The sequence below is a fragment of the Austrofundulus limnaeus genome, unplaced genomic scaffold (genome assembly GCF_001266775.1).
Source record: "Austrofundulus limnaeus strain Quisiro unplaced genomic scaffold, Austrofundulus_limnaeus-1.0 Scaffold18, whole genome shotgun sequence".
NCBI lineage: Eukaryota > Metazoa > Chordata > Actinopteri > Cyprinodontiformes > Rivulidae > Austrofundulus > Austrofundulus limnaeus.
In genome coordinates this window covers 3,027,814-3,055,300 of record NW_013952420.1, presented here as the reverse complement: position 1 = coordinate 3,055,300, position 27,487 = coordinate 3,027,814, and the positions used below count along the sequence as shown (strand labels likewise).

Here is a 27,487-nt window from a genome sequence, read left to right as displayed (position 1 = left end):
TGTGTGTGTGTGTGTGTGTGTGTGTGTGTGTGTGTGTGTGTGTGTGTGTGTGTGTGTGTGTGTGTGTGTGGGTGTAAGGACATGGGTTAGGTGAGACTTACGGTACCTTCAGCTTTCAGTACTTTCTTTTCTGATGCTAACCTGTTTGCTTCACACAACAGAGACAAAGTAGGCAAAAAGGGACACAGTATCCCCTCTGTTGGATAGTTCCTTTAGTCCCGACAGATGAAGGAAATGGTACTTTTTTACTCAGAAGGTGTTTTACTTAACTTTAAAAGAAGAGAAAACCATAAAAACGAGGAGCGCTTGGTAAGTTTGCTTAACTTGGTTTAAATTGATCTTGTTATTCAAAGATGATGATTTGTGTTTAAAATGAAGGTACAGGTTTGTGGATGTATTGCAAACCCTCGTTTAGTTTGTTTTGTTTTTCAATTTGATTTATTCTCCCATTTTAAAGCACATTCAAAGAGGCAAACAGCTTAAAGATGTTTAGAAAGTAAAGTTTCATGGATCATATTATCCTGCGTTTAAATTCAGCTTGGACACTTCAAGAAACGTTCAAGGCTAAAGAAAAGGATTTTTCATGCTCCAGTCCTTTTTTTTTAACCAAATGGTTGAACATATTGCAGCTAGAAATGTGATTGTTTGTGGCTGGGTTTAGACTCATTGTTGCTCTTCTACAGTTACATAAAATGAAATGACACCTGGTGGAACATCTCAGGTGTATATATCTGGCAGTGAGTCAATAACATGTCTGTGACTGTGTGTGTCAAATGTGTTTAAGGTGTTAAAATGATAACATTTAAAATAAGAAGAAATTTCTATTACCTGTCATTATGGGACTTTCTGTGTTTAGCACCAATGGCAAAAGCCCAATTTTTTTAGGCAACCCCAACAAACAATCTTTAGACATGGGGCAGACATGTGTTGGAAATCGAACATAGTTTCTCAATGTCTGAGATTTAAAATACGAGATTTGTTTATGTGTACGGTTTTATAAATCTCTTGTGTTGGGAGTTTATTATTATAGTTTGTATTTTTGTTTTCTTGTCATTTGTTCACTGTGAACAAAGTATTTTCATTATATTGTTTTTTTTTGTTTGATTTATTTGTCACTGCGCACCCCACTGCACTGCCTGGTGTTCAGCTCCACACACCTGTGATTCATCTGCAATCAGCTCACCTGATTGCCATTCAATAATCACCTTCCACAGCACTTACACTCTGGATTTTTATTCTACCTATTGTTCTTGTTGATTTTGTGTTCTCTTATCAGAATTCAAGTTTCTTCTCTCAAATATTTTCACTCACCCACTTTTTTTTTGACAAAATGCTCATGTACATTTCTACTTCTGGTGCATACACACTCTTTTAATCTTGGAACTTCAACAGTTTTCTTCACCTGCTTCATGCTACGTACGCTAAGCTACTTTCAAGGGTTTTTTTTTTTTGCAGCTGTCCCCAAAAGCTTCCATTTCACATTTAAAAAATTTTCCAGCTCTACAAGTTGAGACTTTTAGCACATTGTTGTTTCAAGTTATAGCACCTTCTTTGTGCAAGTTTGATCACTGTAGTGTAACTGCATCAAAAGTCAGACACCTGCATTTATTTCTCGGACTCTTGTTTTCATAGCATGTTGACAGGCTTTACATTGTTATAATGCAGACAAATGGACAACAAAAGTCAGCTAATGCTAAGAATATCTAGCCTGGCCCTTGCCTTCCTACGCAGTTCCGCTCAATTCTTGTTTCACTTCACTGCTCCGTCTGGAATTTCTCTCATAGACAAGGATTTCTTCGGGAGAATTTTCATCCGGGCCAATCAGAGAACAGAATGTCGATTTTCTGCACAGTGTCTGCTTGTAGTTTATTTTACCTGGGCCAATCAGCACACTGAAGGCGGAGTTTTGAATGACATCGATTTTCTGCACAGTGTCTGCTAGTTATTTTAGCATACGGCAGCAGAGGAAGTGAATGAAGCCAGTCTGTGTTGATAAGGCTTCCAAATTAAATTAAATTTGTCTGACAAAGCAGCAGCTCTCATTTACAGTCGTCTCGTTCAGCTCGGTACTTCTTTCCTCTCAGTAGGGTTGTTTACAGCTCTCTCGATTTCCAGTTAGCTTCTTAACTTAGCCTCCTTCACAGAGGAGCTGGGCACAAACGTTGCGGCCAACCGATCCAATCGTTTTAAACTTCAGCAGAGGCCACGCCTCCAGCAAGAATTGCTTTTCTACAGCTGAGAGTCCAGACCCTCGTACGAAGCAAAGTGAAGGACAAGAGTCTGTTTTTTACCAGGCTAAAGAATATCACATCAAGCTTCACTTCCAGGAATTTTTTTTCTTTTGTTGCATCTATGTTGTTCTATCAATTATAATAACTAATATGAAAACCTCATCATTCCTCTTTTTTTTCATCATATTGAGTTAGTATCCACATTAGTGAGATTTTTTTTATTTTGAAAATATTTTTGGACTCAAACTGTCTCTGTATGCATTGTGCTGTTTTAACTATTCACCTATCAAAATGTTCAGTGTCTGGTATAAGGAGCTATGAACTTTTGAACTTTTTGTAACTTTTGTATTTAAAAAAATAGACTTATTTACAAATGTATTTTTTTGTAGAAAAACAGTGAGATTTCTTCAGTTCCATTTAAAAAAAATGGGTTTTTGGAAATCTGCTTCAGCATACTTCATTTAGCTTTTAGCTACTGTTCTGCTAAATTAGACTTTTTTTGCTAATGTTTTGCTAATTTTAGCTTTGAGCTACAGGCTAAGCTACAATTTTGCTAATGTTTAGCCTGTTAGCTATTACACTACTAATTATAAGTTTAAGCTATAGTTTGCCCGCTTTAGTTTTTAGCTATTCTTTTACTAATTTAAGCTTTTTAAGCATTTTGCTGGTTTTAAGTCTGTACTGCTGGTTTAAAGGTTACCAATTTAGTTTAGCATTTCATTCATTCAACACTCAACAGAAATGGAGTTTCTGTAGTCCTTCAGTTTTTACTTTCCTCATAGATAGAGGTTCTCTGAAATGAGGTAGATACTAGTTTCAAAACTGAGGATGAAAGCTGACAAAGTGTCTTATTTTCATTTCTCCACACAGATTGTTTTATTTTATCACTATTGGGTCAGAACTCCCACCAGATGTGTATTACTGATGCAGTTAAACATTTGTCAAGGCCCTGTATCTCATGTTTCTTGGTGGTGTCACTTTTAAAAGGCACATATTTGACATGAAGACATATTTTACACTATGCCAAGTCCTAAACGAAAAAAAAAAAAAAAATCTAGATAATTGTGCTTAAATTGGATCTACAAGAGACAAAACCTTAACAGAGATGAATGGTTCCTGCTACCATGATTCAGTCAACATGAGTAGTCAGACAAGAACTAACAACTCACAACCAGGTGTACATTACCACTTTAATATGCTACCCTTCACTATAATAGGTGCCTGAGCTAGTAATAAAGAAAAAAGGGACAATAACAAATAAACAATCACTTGACTTCAGTGACTTTTTGAATGTTTTTAATTTTGCTGCCACATATTGTGGCCAAGATTGTCAATCTGAAACCTTGTTTTTGGCTGATGTGACAAAAAAAGGCAACACTGTCTTTTTTTAACACAAGAACTCATTTGTTCCAAACTAATCATTCGTTCCACATCTGTCTGTCTTCCTGATCCATTCTGTCCCCGTACAGATTATCTCAGACCTGGAGTCATGGAACGAGGAGCTGACCAAACAGATGAATGACTTTGACACGGAGGATCTGACTCTGGCTGAGCAGAGGCTCCAGCATCATGCGGACAAAGCACTCACCATGAACAACCTCACCTTTGACGTCATCCACCAGGGACAGGAGCTGCTGCAGTATGTCACAGAGGTCCAAGCCTCAGGTGAGGGAAGAAAATGAAAGGTCTCTTGAACATACAGCAGATGCTCTGCATCAGCCTCCTAGCACACACATCAAACTCTTTCATAAAACGCATCCCACACAGATGTGAGTTTTCAGAAATGGGAGTGAGCATCGCTGAAGACATCACCATCAATATTATCTCCGTAATAAACTTATGGTTGTTTAATCCTTCAACCATCTGATCGCACAAACCATAATATCAACTCTTTATCACATTATTGAGCTGCGACACCTCTCACCTTGTACTTGTTTACCGTTTTGGCTCTGTTACTACCTTGCATCACAACACAAAGGTGCATGGTGGGATGTGCTGGTTTCGACCCCGCCCTCCTTGCCACCTCAGTCTTTTCAGATATCACCTCGAGGCGCCCAGAAGGCATCCAAGTCCTGACCTGAGCTGTCTCATGAAAGAGCCAATAGAAACACTAAAAACCTTTTGACAACTTTGCAGGCTTTCACACCTGTTAAAAGATGACAAGACGTTCTCAGACTTTTATTTAGGAAAAAGCTAGGCCAGTCTTGAGGAGAATGAACTCAAAAGGTATAGAGGTAGCTGCAAAGAACTCACACATCTGCTTTATTACTGTTGCTCATGTTCTAAAAGTTTTTAGTTTTTCTTTAACAATATGAGCGAGAGCTACATCTATATGTTCTCCCAGGACGATAATCTTGCATCAAGCTGTTTAAGTAGCTCACAATTTAACAGCACTGTTGTATGAATATGAATAAAATCTGAGTGCATTCGATTCTCAGAGGTCATTGAAAAAAAACAAACTCCTCTGCAACATTTATTACCTGCCTGGAAGAGTTTGTTACTAAATGTAATGTTTTTTTGTAAAATAGAAAAAAAATGCAACCATTCAGTTAATGCTCCTGCTGGGTTGTATTGGTTGGTGTTGATGTTTGAGAAAGATATTTTTATATAGAATGTCTTCCTTTATGTTGAAATTATGACATCTCTAAAACGTAAAATATACAAAGCCACAAACGAGCAATGCTACTCTAAATTTATCAACTGCTACGTAATATCCAAAGATCAAGTCAAACTAAGTTAAAATGTATTTGTAACTCATAGCAGCTTTATTCCAGTGGAAGAGAGGCTTGTGGTGGGCAGCACTAAACTAAAAATTTGTTGCACTAACCCTAAAGCACTAACTTTAAGCTTTGTTATAGTTATTATTCCCATGTTTAACTGAGTTATTAGCAACATTTGCATATGTAAACAAGTAATATTTGGGGTCATGAGTGTCTGCAACTGTTATTTTGTGGGCCGGAAGCAAAAAAGTTTGAAAACTGATCTAGTGGATTAGTGACACACAAATGAACAACATGTCTGACAGCTTTCACCCGCAGCTGTTGGCAATAATGTAGATCAATAATCTTTAAATAACTCAATTAGTGCTTATAAATTTAGCCCATAAATTTAGCAAGTGTTAATCCACTAACGAATTAACGAATCAGCAAAATCCCTAAAGCATTAATCAGGAAATTAGTTCCCCTATTAGTGCTTTAGTGCTTTAGAGGAACTGTGCCCACCACTGCTAGTAGGGATGCACCGATATGAAAATTTCAGCCGATATCGATATCCGATATAATTGTTGCTGTTATGGCCGATAACTGATATTTACCGATATTGCACAAACACACAAATTTTATTTCACATATACACACACACACTAAATAGACGACCTGACCTCTGACATGGCTCCCTACTTCAGTTATTCCTGGCTACGCAGCATCAATATCATTATCATGTAGGGGTGCAACGATACAGAAAATTCACGATTCGGTTCGGTTCAATACTTTAGTCTCATGGTTCAATATTTTTTTCGATACAAAACAGAGAAATGTCCATGCCCCTCTTAACTTGTAATTTATTGAAATTAATTATGAACATTTGTTTAATTTCAAGAGTACGGTTTTTAAATTAAATGTTGCTGAAACATCAAGTTTCTCAGTCGATCTGTGCTCGACAATGCAGCCTAGATGGAGTAGTAGAACACAGATCCACTGGTCCTTCAACACAGAGCATCTTCAGAAGACAAGTTGATAAACTAAATTAAAAAAAATCTGTATTGTTCGATACAAGTGTTTATTGAACCTAAAGCTCTGTATTGAATGGTTCGATACGGGTACATGTATTGTTGCACCCCTACTATCATGATAAACAGATGTCACTAAACCAACAATGTCCCCTCCCAAAACAGAAACACAAAGCTAAGAAGTGGGAAATCAATATCGGACGTTAATATCGGCCCAGTTTTACATATCGGACCGATACGGACATTCTAAAAAAATGACCAATATCAGCCGATACCGAAATTAGTGCCAATACATCATGCATCCCTAGAGGCTTGTCTTCCAATTGGAGCAGCATGCCCAAGTGCCATTGAGCAAGACTCTGTAACCACATTGCCCCTAATGTATTCAGGCATTCGTCTGTTTACGTTTAGAATTTACACAATAGCCTGTTCGCTTGCTCCAGGTGTGGAGCTGCTGTGTGACAGAGACGTGGACATGGCGACCCGGGTTCAGGACCTGCTGGAGTTTCTTCACGAGAAGCAGCAGGAGTTGGACCTCGCCGCCGAGCAGCACAGGAGACATTTGGAGCAATGCGTCCAGTTAAGGCACCTACAAGCTGAGGTCAAGCAGGTAAGCTCTTGAACACGAAACGACTCCAGAAACAGTGGTGTGTTTGTGTTTGTTTGTGTGTGTGTGTGCGTGCGTGCGTGCGTGCGTGCGTGCGTGCGTGCGTGCGTGCGTGCGTGTGTGTGTGTTGGATTCACAAGGTCTAACATGTTTTTGAACATTTGTAGACTTTTTACTTTGAAACTGATGTGTGTTTAGAGAAAATCTACCCGACACAAATCCTCAGTTGTTGACTCGTGGAGTCTAACATATTGTAAGCAGGTTAAGACTAAGGTTATACTGATTAATGACATGTCTTGTTAACAATTTATTGCTCCAGCATGCCACACTCTTACAGCAGATTGTGTTAGTGCGTGCTCAAACGACCACAGTATGTTTTGCCTGGACATGACCACAATGAGATGACTCACCCCGTTTCAACAATCTGTCTACCTTGTTTTTTTCTTTCAGTTTTTATTTTTTCTCTCTTCTTTTTTCCTGTCTCTGTCTGTTGTTGTTATTGGTTCTTTGCCATACCGTATATACTGTATTCAAAAAGTCGAGAAACAGATACTGTCATGATGTGAGTGTAGTTGTTAAAGTCAGGCAGGTAAATACAGACTAACAGGCATGGGAGCAGGATGAGGGGTAAATAACAACTTGCTTCTTACTCATGTAATTCAAAGAAAAGGCACAGTGGCCAGAGGCAGGCCATAAATCAAGATTTAAACAAAAGGAAACTAAACGAGGCATCTCGCATGGAAAAAAAAACACCAAAACTAAAAACACATGTTACGTTCTGACAAAAGAAAACTTTTGAAGGAAACTGGAGTGTTTTGGCCACAGTAACCAAAAGCTAAACAGCTGAGAAATGTCAGCATCCAAAAATGGGCCTGTAGTAGGATTGGACTTCTGAGATAACCTCAAGAGTGGACTTTTATGATAAAGACAACTCCTATGTTTAATTTCCACCAAAGGCAGAAATTCTGAAATTATTTGTGGAAGGCAGGGGGACAATAAGCACAGAGATGAATCATGTTGATGTAAAAGGTATTGCACTATTATTTTGTCGCTTGTTCACATTGTTTTGAAAACTGAATGTATAGTTGCATCAAGGCACTGAGAGCTAAACAGGCATTTTGGAAATACAAAAACATAAATAAATAGCATCTTAGTGAGAGAGAGAGAGAGAGTCCGTCTCATTTGTTGTTTCAGTGGATATTATCTAAACAGGCTATTTTCTACTTTCATCCATTCAGCAGTTGAGTGCAATTACAACATGACCCCTGTGTGGAGCAGTTTCACCAGCTGAGAGTTCAGAGCAAAACAAAACGAATGACTCTACTGGAGAGAAAGTTTTCACTGTCAACAACTCTTATCATATTTAGACTGCCCTGTATTCTATTTGCGAGGGATGAATCAAAGTAGCTGCATAAATAGGCGGGAAAAAACAGAGGTAAAATTACGCATGAAGACGGCTGTGGCAACAGTTTATAAAAGAGATGAATGTAAAAGTGACCAGGGCTGGCCTGAAACATAGACTGTATAGGTAAATGCTAAGAGCCCTGTTCATCTAGAGGGCACCACGAATAAGAGACCCCCCCCCACCCCAAAAAAAATGTTATAACTTTTTATCAGCATATAGCTGATTCAGTCTGTAGAATAGTTACTGGTTTCTCAGGTTTACGAAGGTAGCTTGTTCTGCTTTGTTACTACATGAGGTAATATAAGGTATTTTGTGATAAAACTATCATCTCACAGTGCTCAGTGTGTGAACTGAAAACAAAAAAGGATAATAAAGGTTCAAGTTGTGATCTCAGACACAGTTAGTTTAAAGTCTTGTTATCAGAATTTTACCTTCAGAAAATACAAATTTTATATTTTATTAATCCCAAGAGTTTAGACAAATGCTCTTCAAATCAGGCGGCTGTGGTGGAGTGGTTAGGGGAGTCGTCCTGGAACCAGAATGTTGCCAGTTCGATCCCCCCATCCAGCCATTTCAGTCATTGTGTCCTTGGGCAAGACACTTCAACCCGCCTTGCCTACTAATGTTGGTCAGAGGGTCCGGTGGAGCTGGTGCATGGCAGCCCCACCTCTGTTCTGTCAGTGTGCCCCAGGGTAGCTGTGGCTGTAGCTTACCATCATCAGTGTGTGAATGGGTGAATGCCTGAAGTGTTAAAGCACCTTAGGCTCCAAGTGGACTTGATAAGGCACTATAGAAGTTCAAGCCGTTTACCATCCAAATGGCTGGAAAATACATAGTTTTGAGTGGATCTTTTACAATTTTTTCCATTCGAGTAATACGCCCTAGAACCACTTCACTCCACAACTTTTCATTAACATAAAACAGATATTTCTCATTGCTGTCAGCAATGTTGGCAGGTATAAGTCAGACTTCTGCTATTTAGTTTCAAATGAATTCCAGTAACCATTTCAATCAGATAACCGGGCTTCTAAACAAAAAACATATATCAAAGACAACACTATTTAATTTGGTGTCTGAATGTGTATACTGTATGTAAATTGGCAGAGAATTTTCAATTGTACAGGGGGCACCACCTGAAATTTTGGCTAGGGCCAATCATCAATGGGACCAGGATTGGGCAAAATCCTCATCCAATTTTAGCCTGTATTTTTTAAATTTATTTCATATTACTCAAGCAGAGGTGATTTAGGCATCTGATCAAGATGCTTCTGTAGTCACTTTCATTTATTTATTTATTTATTTAGTGGGGAGGAGACCTCAGGTTTGACTCAGAGCTGGCTGAAGGATCTACATACCCCTCCTCTGGTTTGGGAATGTCTCCTCAGGTGGTGTTGGAGGGAGATGTCTGAGTTTCCCTGCAGAAACTGCTTCTTCCTAAGATAATCAAACAGAAGTGGACAAGGCGCACTAAAATGTCAAGTTTTAGGATTTTAGCTGTTAGTTTCATGGATAATAATTATTTTTATGTCATTACGAAAAAGGCCCATTTTAAGAACACTGATCAGGCAGGAGTTATTTTGCATGCAATCCGACCTGACACAAAACATAACCTTATGGTTCTATGTTTGTGTAGTTTATACGCACACATTTGCTCCACCTCAGGGCATGGAAAGTGTAATGGAAAGAAAACAGGAGTCAGCTCCCATGTTGCGTCATCATTTTTTTTACAGCCTAGATTCAGTTCTGCCGTCACCCACACAGCTCGCATGCTCGCTGACTCACTTTTGTGAGTCTGCCCCAGGGCCAGCAGAACTGAGTTAAGGGAAATTAAAAGCCTCCCTCTTGCGCAGCGTGCGTGGAGGGCGAGCGGGGGGTCTGTGGGACTTTCGAGCCAGTTAAAGGTAAAACAGGGAGGTTAGAAAGTCTGAAGAGTGACAAAAAATAAACACATAATAGAACCTTTTTCCCCCCGTACGTTTTCTGGTGTTTATCTCGTTCTGCACTTTTTGTGCTATTTCAACAATTCATGTGTCAAAGCTTTCATCTTCATCAGGACATTCTAGTGATGACTTTTGGTATTTCAGCAAAAAGGACTTTTTTGGATATTTAGCCTTTTCAACCATTTTTGTTCTAATTGAAGGGTTGAATTGAGCTGTATAACATTCTTAAAATCCAGTCAAACGTATCCTGCACTTTTCACCTTTATTTGAAACTTCTTTTTGCTAATTATAGCTTCCTTCAGTTTCTTTTTTGCTAATTTTAGATTATTTTCTGCGCTATCTTTCTGGTCTTTTAATCTATTCTGTTAATTATTTTTTGTTTGTGCTTCTATCAGCTTCTCTCTGCTAATTTAAGCTTTTCGTGCTTCTTTCAGCTGTTATTTTGCAATAGATCATTTCGTAATTACGAGTAGCGGAGCTTAACTCTCCCAGGTCACGTGTCAACCAAGATAACGCTGAGGTTGCTATGGAAATGCCGTTGGATATATGTAAATTCAACAAGCATAAAAAGTAGATTTATAGCTCAAAAAATGTTTATGAAAATTTTCATCTGTGATCTTAAAAGAAAGTTTAACATGAATCAGTTCAGAGCAAATACAACAAGTCTGTAAAATGGCTCATCCTTCTTTGCACAGACAAATTTGTAATTTTTAACTACAAAACAGTCTATTTAAGCTACTTTTTTAGCTATTTTCAGCCAATTTTAGCTTTTCTTTAGCTAAATTTGCCTTTTTGTGATCATTTTAGCTACTCTGCTTGATTCAGCAAAAATTGCTATTTCTGCTTCTTTGTGCTGGATTCAGCTTTTTCAGCTACTTTTTCTTTTGCTAATAATCTTTTTTATCAATTTTACAACAAATTACAAATTTATTGTACATTGTTTCTCTTTTAGCTGCATTAAACAATCACGCTGCAGTTTTACAGAAAATACAAATTCTCTACTTTATTGTTTTAGTTGAAAAATGGGGAAAAAGATATGAATCATTTTTTATTTGTTTTGTATGTAATATTGATACAAATGTTTGTAACAATACAAAAAAAGTAAGTGAATGAGTGTGTTCTGTGTGTGCTGCAGGTGCTCGGCTGGATCCGTAACGGCGAGTCGATGCTGAACGCTGGTCTCATCACAGCCAGCTCGTTACAGGAAGCTGAACAGCTGCAGAAGGAACATGAACAATTTCAACATGCAATAGAGGTGAACTTTCTGGAAAGAAACATAATTTTTGCATGATTGTATGTAATGTTTAACCTCTTCCCACATCAGATATACTTTAATATATAAATATATATATATATATATATATATATATAAGTGTATACTGACACTTGTTGTAGACTGTTATCATTAGGAGCTACAGTGTAGAAATATTACAAAAATCACAGCACTAATTGGCTCACAGACAGTTACTGTAAACCTTCATTCTTCAACATCAAGTTCTTTTCAGTTTTCTTGACATCGTCCTAACACAAGTGTCTCTGCCTCACTCTTTCCTTCCTTCCTTCATTTTCACTTCCTTCCTCCTTGCCACTGATTATTCAGGCTGCGTGTCTTTGAACTCAATCAAAACTGTCTCATTCTAATGCAGGTCTGTGTCTGACCTACTTCTGTTCCGATCACACACACGCAGAGAATCACACTCAGAGGAAACCTTTTTGTATGACTGTTGGATTTTTCCCTTTTCAATTTTTTTTTACAGACCCGATACCCACAGTGGGTCCTGTGAGTGGAGAAAAACGGAACTATTGTTGGAATAATAACCTGCAGGGGCTAGACATTTAAAAAATGTAACAGTGTCATGAGGAGAGGTGGAAGGAAAACTTAGTTGTTTTTTTTTACAAGAAGCAAAGCTTTACTCTCAGGTTACCTGCTGTGATTTTCAGTTCTTTGAGTCCTCTCTGAATTTTCACTTTAAGTGCAACAGTCTGACACATCTGTTAAACATATAGCCTTTACTGTTGCGTCAGTCCTCCATTCTCTGACAAACTACTGTCTGGAAGCAGCATAAAGTCAAACTTTTAAAACATCTAGTGGTCTTTTAATGCTTTAATTCTACCTTATTACTATCTTCCTTTTAAAAAAATAGTTTTGTGTCTCGTTGCACAGCTTTAAAACAAACCATATAGATTTTATGTAACACTGTATCTCAATTATAGTGTGTAATAGTGTGACTTTGGTAGCAATATGTTGTCCAACACAGACAAAATTAGCAACAAAATAAATTAATGGCACGAAACAAAACGTAGGCGGTTCAAAGGATTTTGGCAAAACAGATGAGAAACATTAGAGCTCTGTAACTCAGGTGCACTTCACAATAAAAGCATAATTCAAAAGTAAAGTGGGTCACAGAAAGTTGGCCTTCACTTGTCTGAACTGGCACTTTAATGTATTTTATGCTTTTTTTTCTTGCCTAATCAAATTTCACACAGTATACGTGTTTTTTGTATATAAAAAAGGTCACACTCTAACTTTGAAAACATTTGCAAAGATATTCTTACCTTTTGAAACATCTCTTTTTGGTTCACTTACAAGTTATGTCTTCTTTCACCTAACGTGTCTCTGATTGCTATAGAAAAAATAATTTTCCTCATACCACCCAGAATACTCAGAGCATACACACCTTCCTGAGATTTAGGTTAGTTTAGCTGATTTTTTTTTACATGTCATAAAACGTTGTAGATGCATAAAAATTATCACATCACCATTAGAGTCCTTTACTTCTCAAGTTTATAACATTAATCGAACTTTGTTTTTTTTGCACAGTGACTATTTGTTTGAGGCTTACTTTGTAGTCCGTTCCTGTCCGCCTCTCTTTAAGTCAGTCATCAGGGAGTGAGATACACAGGTTTTGCTCGGTTCTCGTCACAGTTTTCACTTCTTATTTATTTATTTTTTTTTAGTTTAGATTCTAACCAATTACATGTTGGAAGTTTGAGCAGTAGATTCAGTAGCACCCTTCAAAAACTCTCTGGAAATTATTTGGTTATTTAGGTTCAAATGTATTTTCTTCTGCCTCCGTGTAGAAAACCCATCAGAGTGCGCTGCAGGTTCAGCAGAAGGCTGAAGCCCTTCTCCAGGCCAACCACTACGACATGGATATGATCAGAGACTGTGCAGAAAAGGTCGATCAGTTTCATTCCCCTTTATAGGAAAACCACGTCAGAATAACCCACTCGTTTTAAACTCACTGGTTTTGTTTTGGGATTGAAGGTGGCGGACCACTGGCAGCAGCTGATGCTGAAGATGGAGGACAGGCTTAAACTGGTTAATGCTTCTGTGGCCTTCTACAAAACCTCTGAGCAGGTACATTTTTCTCTTTGTGTGTGTGTCTGTGTGTGTGTGTCCATTAGGGGAAGTACCATTGGTGGGTCAGGGCTTATGGTTCGTAGTGTGGGTAAAACGTTTCAAAAAGTCTAAGCATAAAGAGGAAGGCTGTAAAAATCCTGCCTGCAGATACATTTTGCAGCTTGAAAAGGTGGAATTTATTCTCCCCTCCTAAATCTCTAAAGATCAGGAGTCCAGTGAATTGTGTTCAGATAACGACATTTTGTTTGAATTAAAAGTGGTCAGCTCCTGCAGACAGACCTAGATGTTGTTGCCGCATCCGTTTAGAGTGCGTTAGTGAGCCGCGCCCTGTGTGCGTGTGTGTCTGCGTGGCAGGTGTGCAGTGTGTTAGAGAGCCTGGAGCAGGAGTACAAGAGAGAAGAAGACTGGTGTGGCGGTGCCGATAAGCTGGGCCCCAACAGCGAGACGGACCACGTCACGCCTATGATCAGCAAACATCTGGAGCAGAAAGAGGCTTTCCTCAAAGTAAAGTCATTTAGGATAAGAAAATGCATGTCTGTTCGTGTATTGTGCGTCTGGTTAATAATCCCCCCCCCCACCCCACCTCTCCTGCACACTTCCAGGCCTGCACATTAGCCAGGCGCAATGCCGATGTGTTCCTGAAGTACCTGCACAGGAACAGCGTCAACATGCCCGGCATGTTGTCCCACGTCAAAGCTCCCGAGACTCAGGTCAAGAGTAAGTAATCAGCGATCCGAAGCTTTGTTGTTTCTGTGTTTTTATTATTATTATTATTATTATTATTATTATTATTATTATTATATTCACAGTGAAATCCAAATTCCGGTAGTAAACATGGTGAATAACTGAGGTTTGGGCTGTTTTCTCAGACATCTTAAATGAGCTGCTGCAGCGAGAGAACAGAGTCCTCCACTTCTGGACCATGAGGAAGAGGAGGCTGGACCAGTGCCAGCAATATGTGGTGTTTGAGAGAAGTGCCAAACAGGTGTGTGTTTCTGTTTGTGTGTAAACTATGACCATGCATTATTACTGTGTCCGTATTAGGTTGACTGATTTTAGGCTTGTGTTTGTTGTTCAACTACATTTAACTGAGCTTTTCTTTTTATGCCGTATTTTTTGCACTATAAGTCGCTTTGGTCAAAAAACGCATCATGAAGAGGGAAAAAAACATATATGTTGCACTGGATTATAGATTTTATTTATTTCACCAAGTCAAAGACCAGACGTTTAATGTGGAACAACACAGTAACACACAGAGCATACCCGGGATGCCTTAATTAACCTAACAAGCTAACGAGTCCAACAAACATGTTACTGATAAGTTCACCAATCTAATTTCACATCACGTGATGTCTTTATTTTCTTCATTGCAGTAAGAGTAACCTCTGCTTTTCACCAGTCCCTCACAACTTTCTCATTAGGGGTCCAAGCCCATAGAGCACGAGAATGTAGCTGAAAAGCAGCAGTTTCCATGCATTCAGTGGAGCATGGGATCCTGTTGTTTCTGTTCTGTTTTTTTATTATTCTCCATTTTTTTAAATGTTTTGTCTATGTTTAAAACTCATACTGCAGCACAAACCACAAGGACTCTGCCTAAGATATTTACAGGGTAGTATAAACAAGCCTTTCAGTGGAGAAAAATAATCAGGCATGTCAACCAACAGGGGGCGCTATAATAAAGGCCTTTGCATTTGGTTCACAAGCTGCAAAARTTATTAGGAGATTATAACAAGATTGCACAATAGATAACTCTTCAGTAGCTTTAAAATACATAAAACGATTTAATTTTAAAATAAATGCTCTGATAAAATGTATTTATTTTTGTTTTAAAGTAAACTGTAACTCTGGCGTTAAGATAGATGGGTCATGTTATACAGAAATGCGAAGACATCAGAACATAAATTTAAATTAGAATAATGAAAAAGCAGAGAACTTTTAAATGGAAAATGAGTTGGAACTCTGTGCAAAACCTTAATGTTTATTTTTAATTCTTCTCAATGATTTGAACCCATCTAGTTCACTCTAAACTCTCTTTCTGCAGCTCAATCGCCATTTTTATCTGCATTTTTTTAAACCCATACATAAGCAACATATAGTTGTCACAAGCCTAGAGCGTCCTCTCACTGCTCGGATGGTGTTGTTTACTCTTTGGTTCATGTCAGTCTGTATGAACTAACTGAAAAGCTATGAAAGTCATACCTGACTATGTCACAGGGCCAGCTAAATTATAAAAGAAAGCGACGGTATATGGTGTCCAGTAAATGTTTCTTTGTAATGACTCAGTTCAAATGTCCAGAAAGTCAGATGTTTGCAAGAAATGGTTGTTTTGATGTGGTTTTGTAAATTTAAAGACAGCCTTAGTACAAAGGATTTCCAAAAATAATATCTCAAACCATTCATTTCCCCACCTCAGGCTGAGCTGAGCCGATCAACCACAGGTTGATTTAAAACGGTTTTCCTGCGTTTTGTTGTTTGGAGGAATTGAGTCACTAAAGTTCATGTGCTTTCTCAGATTAAAAAGGTTCAGAAGTTGAGTTTGTTTAATTCTGTTTAAAGAAGCATTGAAACATCTTCATCTGGCATCTTGACGTTTTTATTCAGACAAAGCTTTGAGCGCTTGACAGAATATAGAACAGTAACTATAAACTCTTGGAGTTGTACACCTGCATGCCGTGGTGGTGGTAAATAATCCTCTTGGCGCCCTCTTGTGGTAAAGACAGCTCAACACATGCACAGAACGTTTGGCTTAGCCAAGAAAATCAGGGGACATCATCTGTTTTCTGGAACATGACTATTCTAAGACTGTCCAGGTTTTTTCTCTGGGGCCTAAATGCATTTTTGGTCTCACAGTTTGACTGGACCAGTTCTGCCACCACAGGTCAGCATGGTATCACCTCCAGGCCCAGTTTTGAAGTACAAAGAGTAGACACTAAGTAGGACATTCTAAAATTGGCATATAAAAGAGCAGCAAAAACACTTATTTTGGGATTTTAAAAAATATCTTTGTATCGAGCAGTTGTAAAATAAGCCATTTAATTTTGCTATGATGGTGTTGTTTCTAAAATCATAAAGATGACATCATCCCTAAGCTTAAAAAAAAATAAGTGTTACATATCATCCACCACCTTGTAAGAAAATCTTGGCTACCATATCATCAAATTTTAGCTTAATATTTGTAAATCAGACAGAGTTGTTGTCATTTTTGTGTTGAACGATGTTGATCAACTGTGGTAGCCATCATGAGTAGAGGTTACTCCAAAACATAATCATTTGTAAAGATGTTTACAATGTTTAATTTCTGAGAGTTGCATTAAAATCCTTTCAGTGGTTCATTAAATATTTTGCTAACAGACAAAAACAGTTCACATTGTTAGTTTAATGCTGAAGTTTTAAGCATAAATGTCTCAAAATGTGTCATGTTGAGGATGATGCTCAGCTATTACCACGCTCATTTTTTAAATTAATACTTTTAAAATTAGCTGACTTGTGTATTTTTTATTATTTATTTCTGTGCTTCCTCATGTTAGAAGTTTATTTTGTATTTGTCGCACCATCAGTTTGTAAGTTTCAGGTTTATTAACTTAAATACTGTGCTCTAATTTGGATTTTCAACAAACGCCATAGCTGAAATCTCTGTCCTCTGTCCACTCACTTCTGATTGGCTGTTCCGTCAGGCTCTGGAATGGATCCACGACACCGGAGAGTTTTACCTGTCCACACACACATCCACTGGGTCCAGCATTCACCACACACAGGAGCTGCTGAAGGAACATGAAGACTTCCAGATCACAGCAAAGGTACGTAGAAGGCTTGCTGGTTTATATCTAAACAAATAATAATAAATTGTCACCTGTTTTTTTTTTCGTTTGTATTGTACGACTTGATGGTTTTGTGTTTGTCCTGCGCTCAGATGTGAGGCCCTGTTTATTGTCCTCCCTCTCTGCTGTGTCACTGTTATTGTGCGTTTCCAGAGCGAGCCATTGTGTGCATGAAGCGACACATGATTCCTAACTCATCTACCTTTTCTCTGCCTCTCTCTGCTGCCATCACCCCCACACGACACCACCTGCCTTTACTCTCTGTTTATTTATTTATTTATTTATTTATTTATTTATTTATTTTTGTTAATTTTTTCCTATTGACAGCAAACCAAAGAGAGGGTAAAGCTGTTGATCCAGCTGGCGGATGGGTTTTGTGAAAAGGGCCACGCCCACGCCCTGGAGATAAAGAAATGGGTGTCCTCGGTGGACAAGCGCTACAGGGACTTTTCTCTCCGCATGGACAAATACCGAACCAGCCTGGAAACGGCGCTTGGCATCTCCTCTGATTCCAACAAGGCTGTAAGTGCGGATCAGATATTCGTGTACTTTACATCAAAAAGTAGCAGGCAGAGAGTATTCTGCCCTCGCTCTGGTTGCTAAATGGGTACTATACTCTACCCAATGATGAGGCACGAATAGTTATAGTTGCTGAACTTTATCTAAAGCACCACTGCTCAGAGTAAAACTGTTAAAGGAAAAATGCTAGCATGAGTTGCTGAAACAACAAAGCTAACAAATGCTACCGTAAGCTGAAATACTAAATTTGCTACATAAGATGCATATAAACAAAACTTCTGCTAACTCAAATTACTACAAACTACAACTTACTTAGATCAGCTGTTTGCTTTATTTGTACACTTATACATATAAAATAAAGCATTCTTTACTGCTCTTCTTAGGAACAGGCTGCAGCCAATCCACAGAAGTACATCTCTAAACTATAAAGTACTAACGCTGTGACTCCTTGGTTTTCTGTTTTTCAAAATAAAACTTAGTACTCAGTATAAAATAAACTAACAATGTCATGACCTTAAACAAAAGACAAATAATGGCTTTTAAGGAGCCAGAACAAGGAGATGTTGACCTTTTTTACCCTTAATAACGCGCATGCGTTAAATTGGAAACTACGCCCCCAAATATCCTGCTTTTCTATTGTTTTTTACAGACAACCCCAAATCCAATGAAGTTGAGGTGTTGTGTAAAACATAAATGAAAACAAAATACAATGATAGCCTTGTCAAGCTATTTTCAATTGAATACACTAAAATACAAGATTTTGAATGTTCAAACAGATAAACTTTATTGCTTTTTATTTATAAACATCCACTTATTTTGAATTCAATGCCTGCCCATCTGTTACAGAATGAAATGTTTTTAATGCAGTGCCTCCTGAGGGATCGAGGGTTATTGTTGGTTTTCAGCCTTGCTGCTTACTTGCAGAGATTTAACCAGATTCTCTGAATCTTTCGATGGTAGTATGGACCATAGAAATCCCTAAATTCATTTCAGTTGTATGTTAAGAAACATTGTTATTAAAGTGTTGGACCATTTACTCAAGCAATTGTTCACAAAGCGGTGAACCTCACTCCAAATTTGTTTGTGAACGACTGAGCCTTTCGGGGATGCTTCTTTTATACCCAATCATGACACTCGCCTGTTTCTCCTGTTCATCTGTGAAATGCTCCAAATGGGTGCTTTTTGAGCATTCCTCAAATTTCCCAGTCTTTTGTTGTCCCTGTCCCAGCTCTTTTGGGACGTGTTGCAGGCATCAAAATCAAAATGAGTGAATAATCACTTTGAACATTAAATAATTTGCAGTGTGTTCTATTGCAGGGGTTCTTAACATTTTTTTTTTTTTTTTTTTGGCCTCAGGGCCCAATTTGTTCAACATAAAGTGACACGAGGCCCATACGGATCAAAATGATAATTATTCTAAATCTTGGTTTGATTTGTATTGTATTTGCATCATAACTAAATCAAATACATTTACAGTTTAAAAGTAAAACTCCTGTCAAATAATCACAAGACATGAGTATGACAAACATTTTTTATATTGCAACCTGCCCATAACAATTATTTGAACAAATACAACMGTCAGTCAACAGACCACTCAGGCATATCAACACAAAAATAACCGATTCATCCATTTTCTGTACACGCTTTATCCTTTCAGGGTCGCGTGGGTCACTGGTGCCCATATCCAGCAGTCACAGTGCGAGGGACGGGGTACACCCTGGACAGGTCGCAAGTCCATCACAGGCAAAAATAATGTTTTTTAAACGTAAAGAACAACAAAAATAGACAATTCAATGAATAAAATTGTGATCATAAAATAAACACATTCAAAAATATTTAATGTATATGTTCCAAATAACAAAAACTGTAAAAATAAATTTGATAAGGTGCAAATGAAAATAAAGCCTTTTTAAAATATTGCATGGTAGAACCAGAGGCTGCACTTCATATTAGTGACAAACAATAACAGTAACAACAGTTTTTTGACAAAATACTTAAAAATAAATTGCAAAAATTAATTTGATAAAGTGCAAATTAAAATATAGCTGTATCTGCAACTGTATTTGATAATATTTTGAACTTTTAAAATATTGCATGGTAGAACCAGAGGCTGCACTTCATATTAGTGACAAACTTTAGCATTTTTTGATGGGCTATCTTCATTTTTCCTTCTACTTTTAATTTATAATAGGTTTCCATTCTCGGCAGGTTTCTAAATTTCTTCTTCTACGTATTAAAATAAGTTGTTAAACATCTGAGTGGTACACTACCGCTACTAGTGGTGAGAAAGTGTATTGCACCTTAATCAAAATCAACGCGGTCCCGCTGCCCTTTGCGGCCTAAAGTTAAAAACTGTTGTTCTTTTGAGGCCCTCAAGGTGGCGCTCGTGGCCCATAGGTTAAGAATCTCTGTTTGATTGAAAATCTTTTTTTTTACTCTCTCAACTTTTAATAACCAGTTGTTCAAACTGATGGTGTTCATTGGTCAGATGTTGATGATCTGTCCATACATGTTCCTGTTTAAACGTTTCTTAACGAGCAGCTGCCGGCAAAAAGCAAACACATCCCACAGTGTTATTCTCACTGTTACCCACTGTAATAGCCACTGTTTCATGTGTTCCCCAGAGTAAAGAGCTGCAACTGGACATCATCCCCGCCATTGCTCCGGGGTCAGAGGTCAAGCTGAGGGATGCAGCCCACGAACTCAACGAGGAGAAGAGGAAATCAGCACGGAGGAAAGAGTAAGAGTCAAACCTCAGAGTTACAGTTTCCTAAGTCAGGAAAAGGTTTAATGGCTCTGTCATTTCAAACTTATTTTACTTTAATAGATTTTTTTTTAAAAGAGTAGTTTGTTGTGAAATTACTCTGATTTTAGGAGGACATTAAAATTACTGGTAAAGTTTTTAACTCCATTCCCATCTGAAGACAAATGCTGATTGGATTTACTGCACACGGTAAGCAGAATGAATAATTGGTTTATGAGCATTTAGCACACAGTCAACCTGGTCTCAGTGCTGTTTTAAATGCCTGTGGTGAGTAGTTGTAAATGGTTTAAGGACCATTTAAAGGAATTGTTTTTTACAGCAAGAAGCCCCTGAACAGCCTGCAAATTGCACTATATACTGTATGATAGCTCACAGTGGACACGTAAAGCTTGTTTTTTTTTTTCCTTCCCTGCTCTAAACCATTCTTCTTAGCACAAATTTAAATTGTTTTATTGAGCTAAAAAAATGGCTAAAATATTCAAGCGAATACAAAAGATGATAAAACTATCTTTTTACTTCACAATTTAACATTTTTTTATGTTAACTGGGAACAAATAATTTTGAACTGTTGTTTAGTGACAAACTTTTTCATTTCCGTCCTTTCAGATTTATAATGGCTGAGCTGATTCAAACAGAGAAGGCGTACGTCAGAGACCTGCGCGAGTGTATGGATGTAAGTAATAAAGAAGATGCCCACTAACATGTTCCTACAGTCTTCCTGCTCAGTCTGTTTACATTTACACCGACATATCAGTGAGTTAGTATTCTTTGCAGCTGCTTCAGAAGCTTTTCAGGTTTACCTGGGAGTGATCTCTGACATGTGTTTTTGCAGACCTACCTGTGGGAAATGACCAGCGGTGTGGAGGAGATTCCTCCTGGTATCGTCAACAAGGAGCTCATCATCTTTGGAAACATGCAGGACATCTACGAATTCCATCACAAGTATGTGTGCTTTGCCATCGCATCATAGATTTTCATGTATTTGGCAAGGATGCATTATAATGTGTATATTTTTGATTCTCTCTGAACAGTATCTTCTTGAAGGAGCTGGAGAAATACGAGCAGCTTCCAGAGGATGTCGGCCATTGTTTTGTGACCTGGGTAGGAGATTACCTGCATGTTTGTTTTGTTTTGTTTTTGCTATTTTGGCTCGTACCATTTTTACAGTGGTAGACAGGTGCAAATGCACAGCAAACGACAAAACATGAATGATGCAAACTCCAAAACACATACAAATAAACATATGCAACAGAAAAACACTACAAAGTAACAATGCTGCAGTTAATAAAAATAGTCTGAAATAAACAAAATAACAAATGCAAAGGAAAGATGCTGCAAATACCAAAAATGCTGCAAACTCCGCTCCACAAATCAAAAGCGCACCAGACCACTAAGGAGATCAGACCACCAACTCATATGGGACTACACCATCAGTGAAGACAATAGATGCAGAAGGAAGTTGAGTGAGGTGTAGTCTTTTTACTGGTAGTCTAGTCCCCCTAGTGGTCTGTTTTGTGGAGCTGAGTTTGCAGCGTTTTAATATTTGCACCATTACCTCCGCCAAGGGCGAGGTAATGTTTTCGTTCATGTATGTCTGTCTGTCTGTCTGTCGTTCTGTCTGTGGACAACATTACTCAAAAACTTGTGGACGGATTATCATGACATTTTTACCACATGTGCGTACTGGGCCAAGGAACACACCTTTAAATTTTGGTGATGTTCCGGATCACGATGTGGATACAGAAATTTTTTTCAGATCAGCAAAGCTGTGATGATTTCACAGGGCTTCTGTAAAAAACAGTGAGCTGGATTGGACAGCATGGACTTCAAACTTAATAAAAATAATGTTAAAACCACATTTAATGATGAATAATTTTTGCCATAATATGCGCATTTACAGAACGTTTTGTGACCAGGAAGTGCGTGACTGCAGCATGAAACCTATTTTTCCCATTTCCTCAAACACACCACATTTCCGAAACAACCAATCAAAACAGTTTCTCGCTACTAGGCTTGTAAACCTGCCGGGCCTCAAAGTTTGGAGACGGGGGAGCCTAGAAGCACTTTATCAAACCATTACAAACTCATACAAGGAGATAAAACATGTTTTACACGGTGAGATGTGACTGATGAAAACTTAGGAGCTTAATCCGACACCAGTTTGACGATAAATAACGTCGGGTGACGAGTCTGACTTTTTTTTTTCACATTGGACTCCACCGAGAAGAAATCCCGTGCATACTGCCTGCTTAAATGTTCACTACGTCAGAACTTATTCGGCAAATGTGTTTCCATCTCTGCTTTTGCGCATTAACTCTTACAGGATGGGGGAAATTGGTCTTGGCGGAGGTTTGCACTCTCAGAGTGCTTCTAGTTTTTCCTTTGCATTTCTTTATGTGATCGCACGCTTTTGTTTCCGTCTACGTTTTTTGTGATTGCGGTACTTTTTTTGCAGCCATTTTCTGTGCCTTTGCACATGTTGCACTGAACCTTTTCACTACAGCTACACAAATTTCTTTAATTGCCTACACTATTATGTAAGATTAGGGGCAAATTTAAAGTCCCCACATCCCACCGCTTGACAGAGAAGTAATGAATGCTTCATTTCTACTTTATCTTAAATAGAGACATAGAGCAGCAGCAGGGACATCACGAGCAGTTGAACGCTAAGAACAAATGCACATGAAATTTATCATGAATCTAAAAAGACACTAAATGCAGAACCATTGACACTTTGTGTGTTTACACACTGAGACTAAAGTACAGAAGGGCTTGGGAATTTTACACAAAGCCCTGGTGCTGGTGTTTAGCTTTTCAAGCTGGGATATTTTGTGTCTCACACGCTGACTTTGTTTTTTTTTAAGGCTGATAAGTTCCAGATGTATGTGAACTACTGTAAGAACAAGCCGGACTCCACTCAGCTCATCCTGGAACATGCTGGAAATTACTTTGATGTAAGTGATGCTTTGTGGTTAAAAAAAGATTTTATCAGAGATAACCCGAGCCTCTCCTCCCACTGTTTGCCTGTGTAAGACATGAGCGTAAAAGACTGAAGACAATAACTTGTTGTTGTTTTGTTGTTGTTTTTTTCATCACAGGAAATCCAACAAAGACATCGTCTTGCTAACTCCATCTCTTCTTACCTGATCAAGCCCGTCCAGCGAATCACAAAATACCAGCTGCTCCTCAAGGTGAAGTTCACATTGTGAATTCATTTAAACATATTATAGGTTGAAAGTGTCAAACTCTAGGCTCGTGGGCCAGATACAGGCCTTCTTACATTTTTATCTGGTCCACAACATACAATTTTGATAGTATGAAAGTTGTGAAGTCAAGAATATCAAGCTAGAATTTTTCAGTAAACTTTAATTCCTATGCAATCGGAGCGACAAAATGAGAATGATTATGAGCACATTAAGAAAAAATCAGTCAGGCATCTGACTTGAGCTTATTTGCAGCAGGTGTGTATTTTAATTTTTCTCTATTCTCTTTGAATTAAAAAAAAAGTAAGTAGCTGTATGTTTGGATTTTTAATTGAGAAATACTTTAAATGTTTTGATGGATAATGATCAAGTGCACAACAAATATAATATGGAAAACTGCTTATAGAGCACAAGGATGAAAAATGGTAATGATGTTTTTTTAATTTACCTTTTGTTTACTTTAATAAGTCATGATGACTCTAAGTATTAGGAACGTAATAGATTTTATAATAAAAAAATGATATATCGGAAAATCACGATGTGTTTGTTTTGTTTTTTCAACAAATGGTGCCTGAAATTAGCCCTCTGATAGGGCCACCCCCACCCCAATGTAAACATGTTGGTCCATCATTACAGATTTTGGCACACACAACATGAATAGACTGGAAATGTTGTTTTGTTTTTATGAAATCTTTGTTTTCTTACAGTTAGTTTAAATGTGCCTGTTATTGTAGGAGTTGTTGACGTGCTGTGAGGAGGGGAAAGGTGAGATTAAGGACGGTCTTGAAGTGATGCTCAGTGTCCCAAAGAGAGCCAACGATGCCATGCACCTCTCTATGCTGGAAGGTGAGTAGAAACACTACACATTACTACGATTCAAGAATCCAACATGTTATATTTCTGTATTTTATATAGAAAAGCTGACGTTATCTGCTGCTGCCTGTTATTAGACTGTTTCTTACATAGAAGGCAGGTGATCAAACTTTGTTCATGTGTTCATTTGTCCGTTAGCAAAATATCTCACAAAATACTGGACAAAATTTAATGAAGCTCACAGACAGTAATCATTGGATGTGCATCTACAACTGAGACAGCTATCTGACCTCAGAAAACACAAAAATGTCTGTAACTTAGTCAGTTTTACATATATTGAGATGAAATTTTGTGAGGTTGTGGCTTTTTAAAGTGCCTGTGACATTACAGTTTTGTAATAAACATGAGTATATTTTTGGAAAGATAACATTGATAACATATTGCAAAACACATTCCACGCCCCTGAGATGAACAGTTGTTGAGAAATTTGCACGTGAAGAAACAGGAAGTGATGTCAAAGGGGAATGTCTGCTTGTGAACAGAGCATTGTTACAATAGCTGATAACACAGACTGTAGAGAATATTCTGTTGTTTCTTTGGATTATTTTGAGTCTTTATCAAACACAGATRATGAAGAGTTAAAGTTTAAATGATGCTTTTTTAATAAAAAAAAAAAAAGACCAGAGAATTTATTTATTAATGAGTTCCCCTTCGATGTCACTTCCTGTTTCACTTTTACTGAGCCAAATCCAAAAGAAAATAGTCTAGTTATGTGACAAAATGGGTAAAATCATATGTATCATGCCAAGTTTCTTAAGTATAAAGATTTTTTTATGAGTTTTTGTATTTGAAGGATATGCATGTCATAGGTACTTTAAAATATTTCTAATTAACTTCCAAACAGCGTGTAACTCCGTAGTAATTCCACCACTCTCTGTGTTTCACGTTTCTCTGTCTAAACCTGCTACTATCACAAAGCTGACTCCTCCTCTTTAACAACTTCAGGGTTTGACGGCAACATTGACTCCCAGGGAGAGTTGATACTCCAGGATTCCTTCCAGGTTTGGGATCCCAAGACTTTGATCCGGAAGGGCCGTGACAGACACCTCTTCCTCTTCGAGATGTCTCTGGTCTTCAGCAAGGAAGTGAAAGACTCAAACGGACACAGCAAATACCTCTACAAGAGCAAACTGTTTGTAAGAAGAATATAAGTCCTGCACAACATGCTGTCTCAGTTAACAGCTGTTTGTGTTTGTTTCGTTGTTTATAGTCTATGGTTTTTATTTTTTTTTCATCCTTTGTAGACATCGGAGCTCGGAGTGACAGAACATGTGGAGGGAGATCCTTGTAAGTTTGCTCTCTGGGTGGGCAGGACACCGACCTCAGACAACAAGATTGTGCTCAAGGTAGCTAAAATCAGTCGTTTGTCGTCATTGTTTTTCACTTAAAATTTACTTAAAACCAGAACTGAGACCACGGATAGTTAAAAGGAACATGTCCTCTTACTACATTGTATATCTTCATATTTCCTTTTGGGCAACCAGGTTCATTGTAAGCAGGGGGGTAAACTGTCATGCACCATTTTTCCAAACACACATGGAATCTGTTAACTCTTACCCAGTGAGTCAGAAATCTTGTTTTGCTCTTGTATTGTGGAGATTAGTGCTTGAGAGTGTTGTAACTTCACTCAGTAGCAGCTTATAAAGAAAAAAAATAAAAAATAACGAAACTGAAGATGGACTGTAGAAGCTGTGACACAAACACTAAAAAATTGATAACCGAACATGTTTCCACACTGTGTCATGTGTTTTTATTTATTTTGTATATCTTATATTTTTATTTGATATAATCTCTATGTAGCTTGGATATGATGTTTGCTTGGTGTTTTGTGTCTCCTTCACCTTTTCCTTATGAGTGTCTCTGGTACCCACCAGGCTGACATTGTAAATAAGAAGCTATTCTTAATGTTCTGCCTGGTAAAGGTTAAATAAAATAAAATAAAATAAAATAAGGCAATTAACCAATAAACCTACTGAAGCCTCGCTTCACCCAAAACCTCCTGCATGACACTGTAATCGTATCGCGATTGCAAAAAATGAATGACAAAGGTGAACTGAAGTGCAAATGCAAGTTAATGAGTAAAGACCAGAGAATTTGTGCTGTTTATATATCTTACCTGTAATTTTCCAAAGATCTAAACTATACTAGATAGCTCTGCTCCAACCATACTGTATTTGTGATCCTTGTACTATAGATGAACTCTCAGAACTGTATATATAAGCCCACTAAATACATAGTCTGTTTTTACAGCCCTTGAGTGAAGCTAAACTCACACTGTCATCATATCAATATATAGAAAAATAAGTGTGACTAAAATAAAGAAGTTAATCAAGCAATTACTTTAATCAGTGGTTCAAATGGAAAAAATCAATGAAACCCTGATAGACGTGCATTCGGTGTTATGAGTCAGCGAGTCACTCTTTTGAACCAGGTGAAACGTTCACCAGCTGCCATTTTTCTATATTCTTCACAGCTTTCTTCAGATATGAGCCTTTTGCACGCAGCTTTGTTCTGAAGCGTCTCTGTGCGTTGTGTTTCAGGCATCGAGTTTAGAGAACAAGCAAGACTGGATCAAGCACATCAGGGAAGTCATCCAGGAGCGAACAGTCCACCTGCGAGGAGCTCTGAAGGAGCCCATCCACATCCCGAAAGCCACCACAACCAAACATAAAGGCAGGCGGTAAGAGGAGAGGCCTGTTATCTCTGCTGAGCTCCACTGCAACCACAGAGGACGGTTTAAATTAGTCACTAGACCACACGTACCATGTACTTGAAACATATTTTAGGTTAATTTAACATGTCGGTTTTTTTAATTAAGAGTAAAAAACAAATTTCTTACAATTGAATAACTCTACTAATATCTGCCTGAAGGGATGGAGAGGAGCTGGACAGTCAGGGAGATGCCAGCAGCCAACCAGATACAATTTCCATCGCCTCACGCACATCCCAGAACACACTGGACAGTGATAAGGTAGGAATACGAACACACACACACACACACACACACACACACACACACACACACACACACACACA

At 38.1% G+C, this 27,487-nt stretch overlaps 1 protein-coding gene across 4 annotated transcripts in view; it reads left to right on the top strand.

Annotated features, from left to right (window-relative positions):
• The window catches only part of triob (trio Rho guanine nucleotide exchange factor b), a 132,739-nt gene that overhangs the window by 73,824 nt on the left and 31,428 nt on the right, over positions 1-27,487 (top strand). For all 4 annotated transcript variants that reach the window (XM_014003416.1, XM_014003415.1, XM_014003417.1 and 1 more), the window contains 21 exons: positions 3,701-3,896; positions 6,402-6,568; positions 11,046-11,165; positions 12,992-13,090; positions 13,179-13,271; positions 13,629-13,778; positions 13,877-13,991; positions 14,144-14,259; positions 16,949-17,071; positions 17,420-17,614; positions 20,236-20,351; positions 20,982-21,048; positions 21,208-21,317; positions 21,407-21,476; positions 23,240-23,329; positions 23,474-23,566; positions 24,313-24,424; positions 25,397-25,587; positions 25,696-25,797; positions 26,992-27,131; positions 27,323-27,422. In XM_014003416.1, the coding sequence (XP_013858870.1) occupies positions 3,701-3,896; positions 6,402-6,568; positions 11,046-11,165; positions 12,992-13,090; positions 13,179-13,271; positions 13,629-13,778; positions 13,877-13,991; positions 14,144-14,259; positions 16,949-17,071; positions 17,420-17,614; positions 20,236-20,351; positions 20,982-21,048; positions 21,208-21,317; positions 21,407-21,476; positions 23,240-23,329; positions 23,474-23,566; positions 24,313-24,424; positions 25,397-25,587; positions 25,696-25,797; positions 26,992-27,131; positions 27,323-27,422 (2,565 nt within the window). The remainder of the gene's footprint in view (positions 1-3,700; positions 3,897-6,401; positions 6,569-11,045; positions 11,166-12,991; positions 13,091-13,178; positions 13,272-13,628; positions 13,779-13,876; positions 13,992-14,143; positions 14,260-16,948; positions 17,072-17,419; positions 17,615-20,235; positions 20,352-20,981; positions 21,049-21,207; positions 21,318-21,406; positions 21,477-23,239; positions 23,330-23,473; positions 23,567-24,312; positions 24,425-25,396; positions 25,588-25,695; positions 25,798-26,991; positions 27,132-27,322; positions 27,423-27,487) is intronic.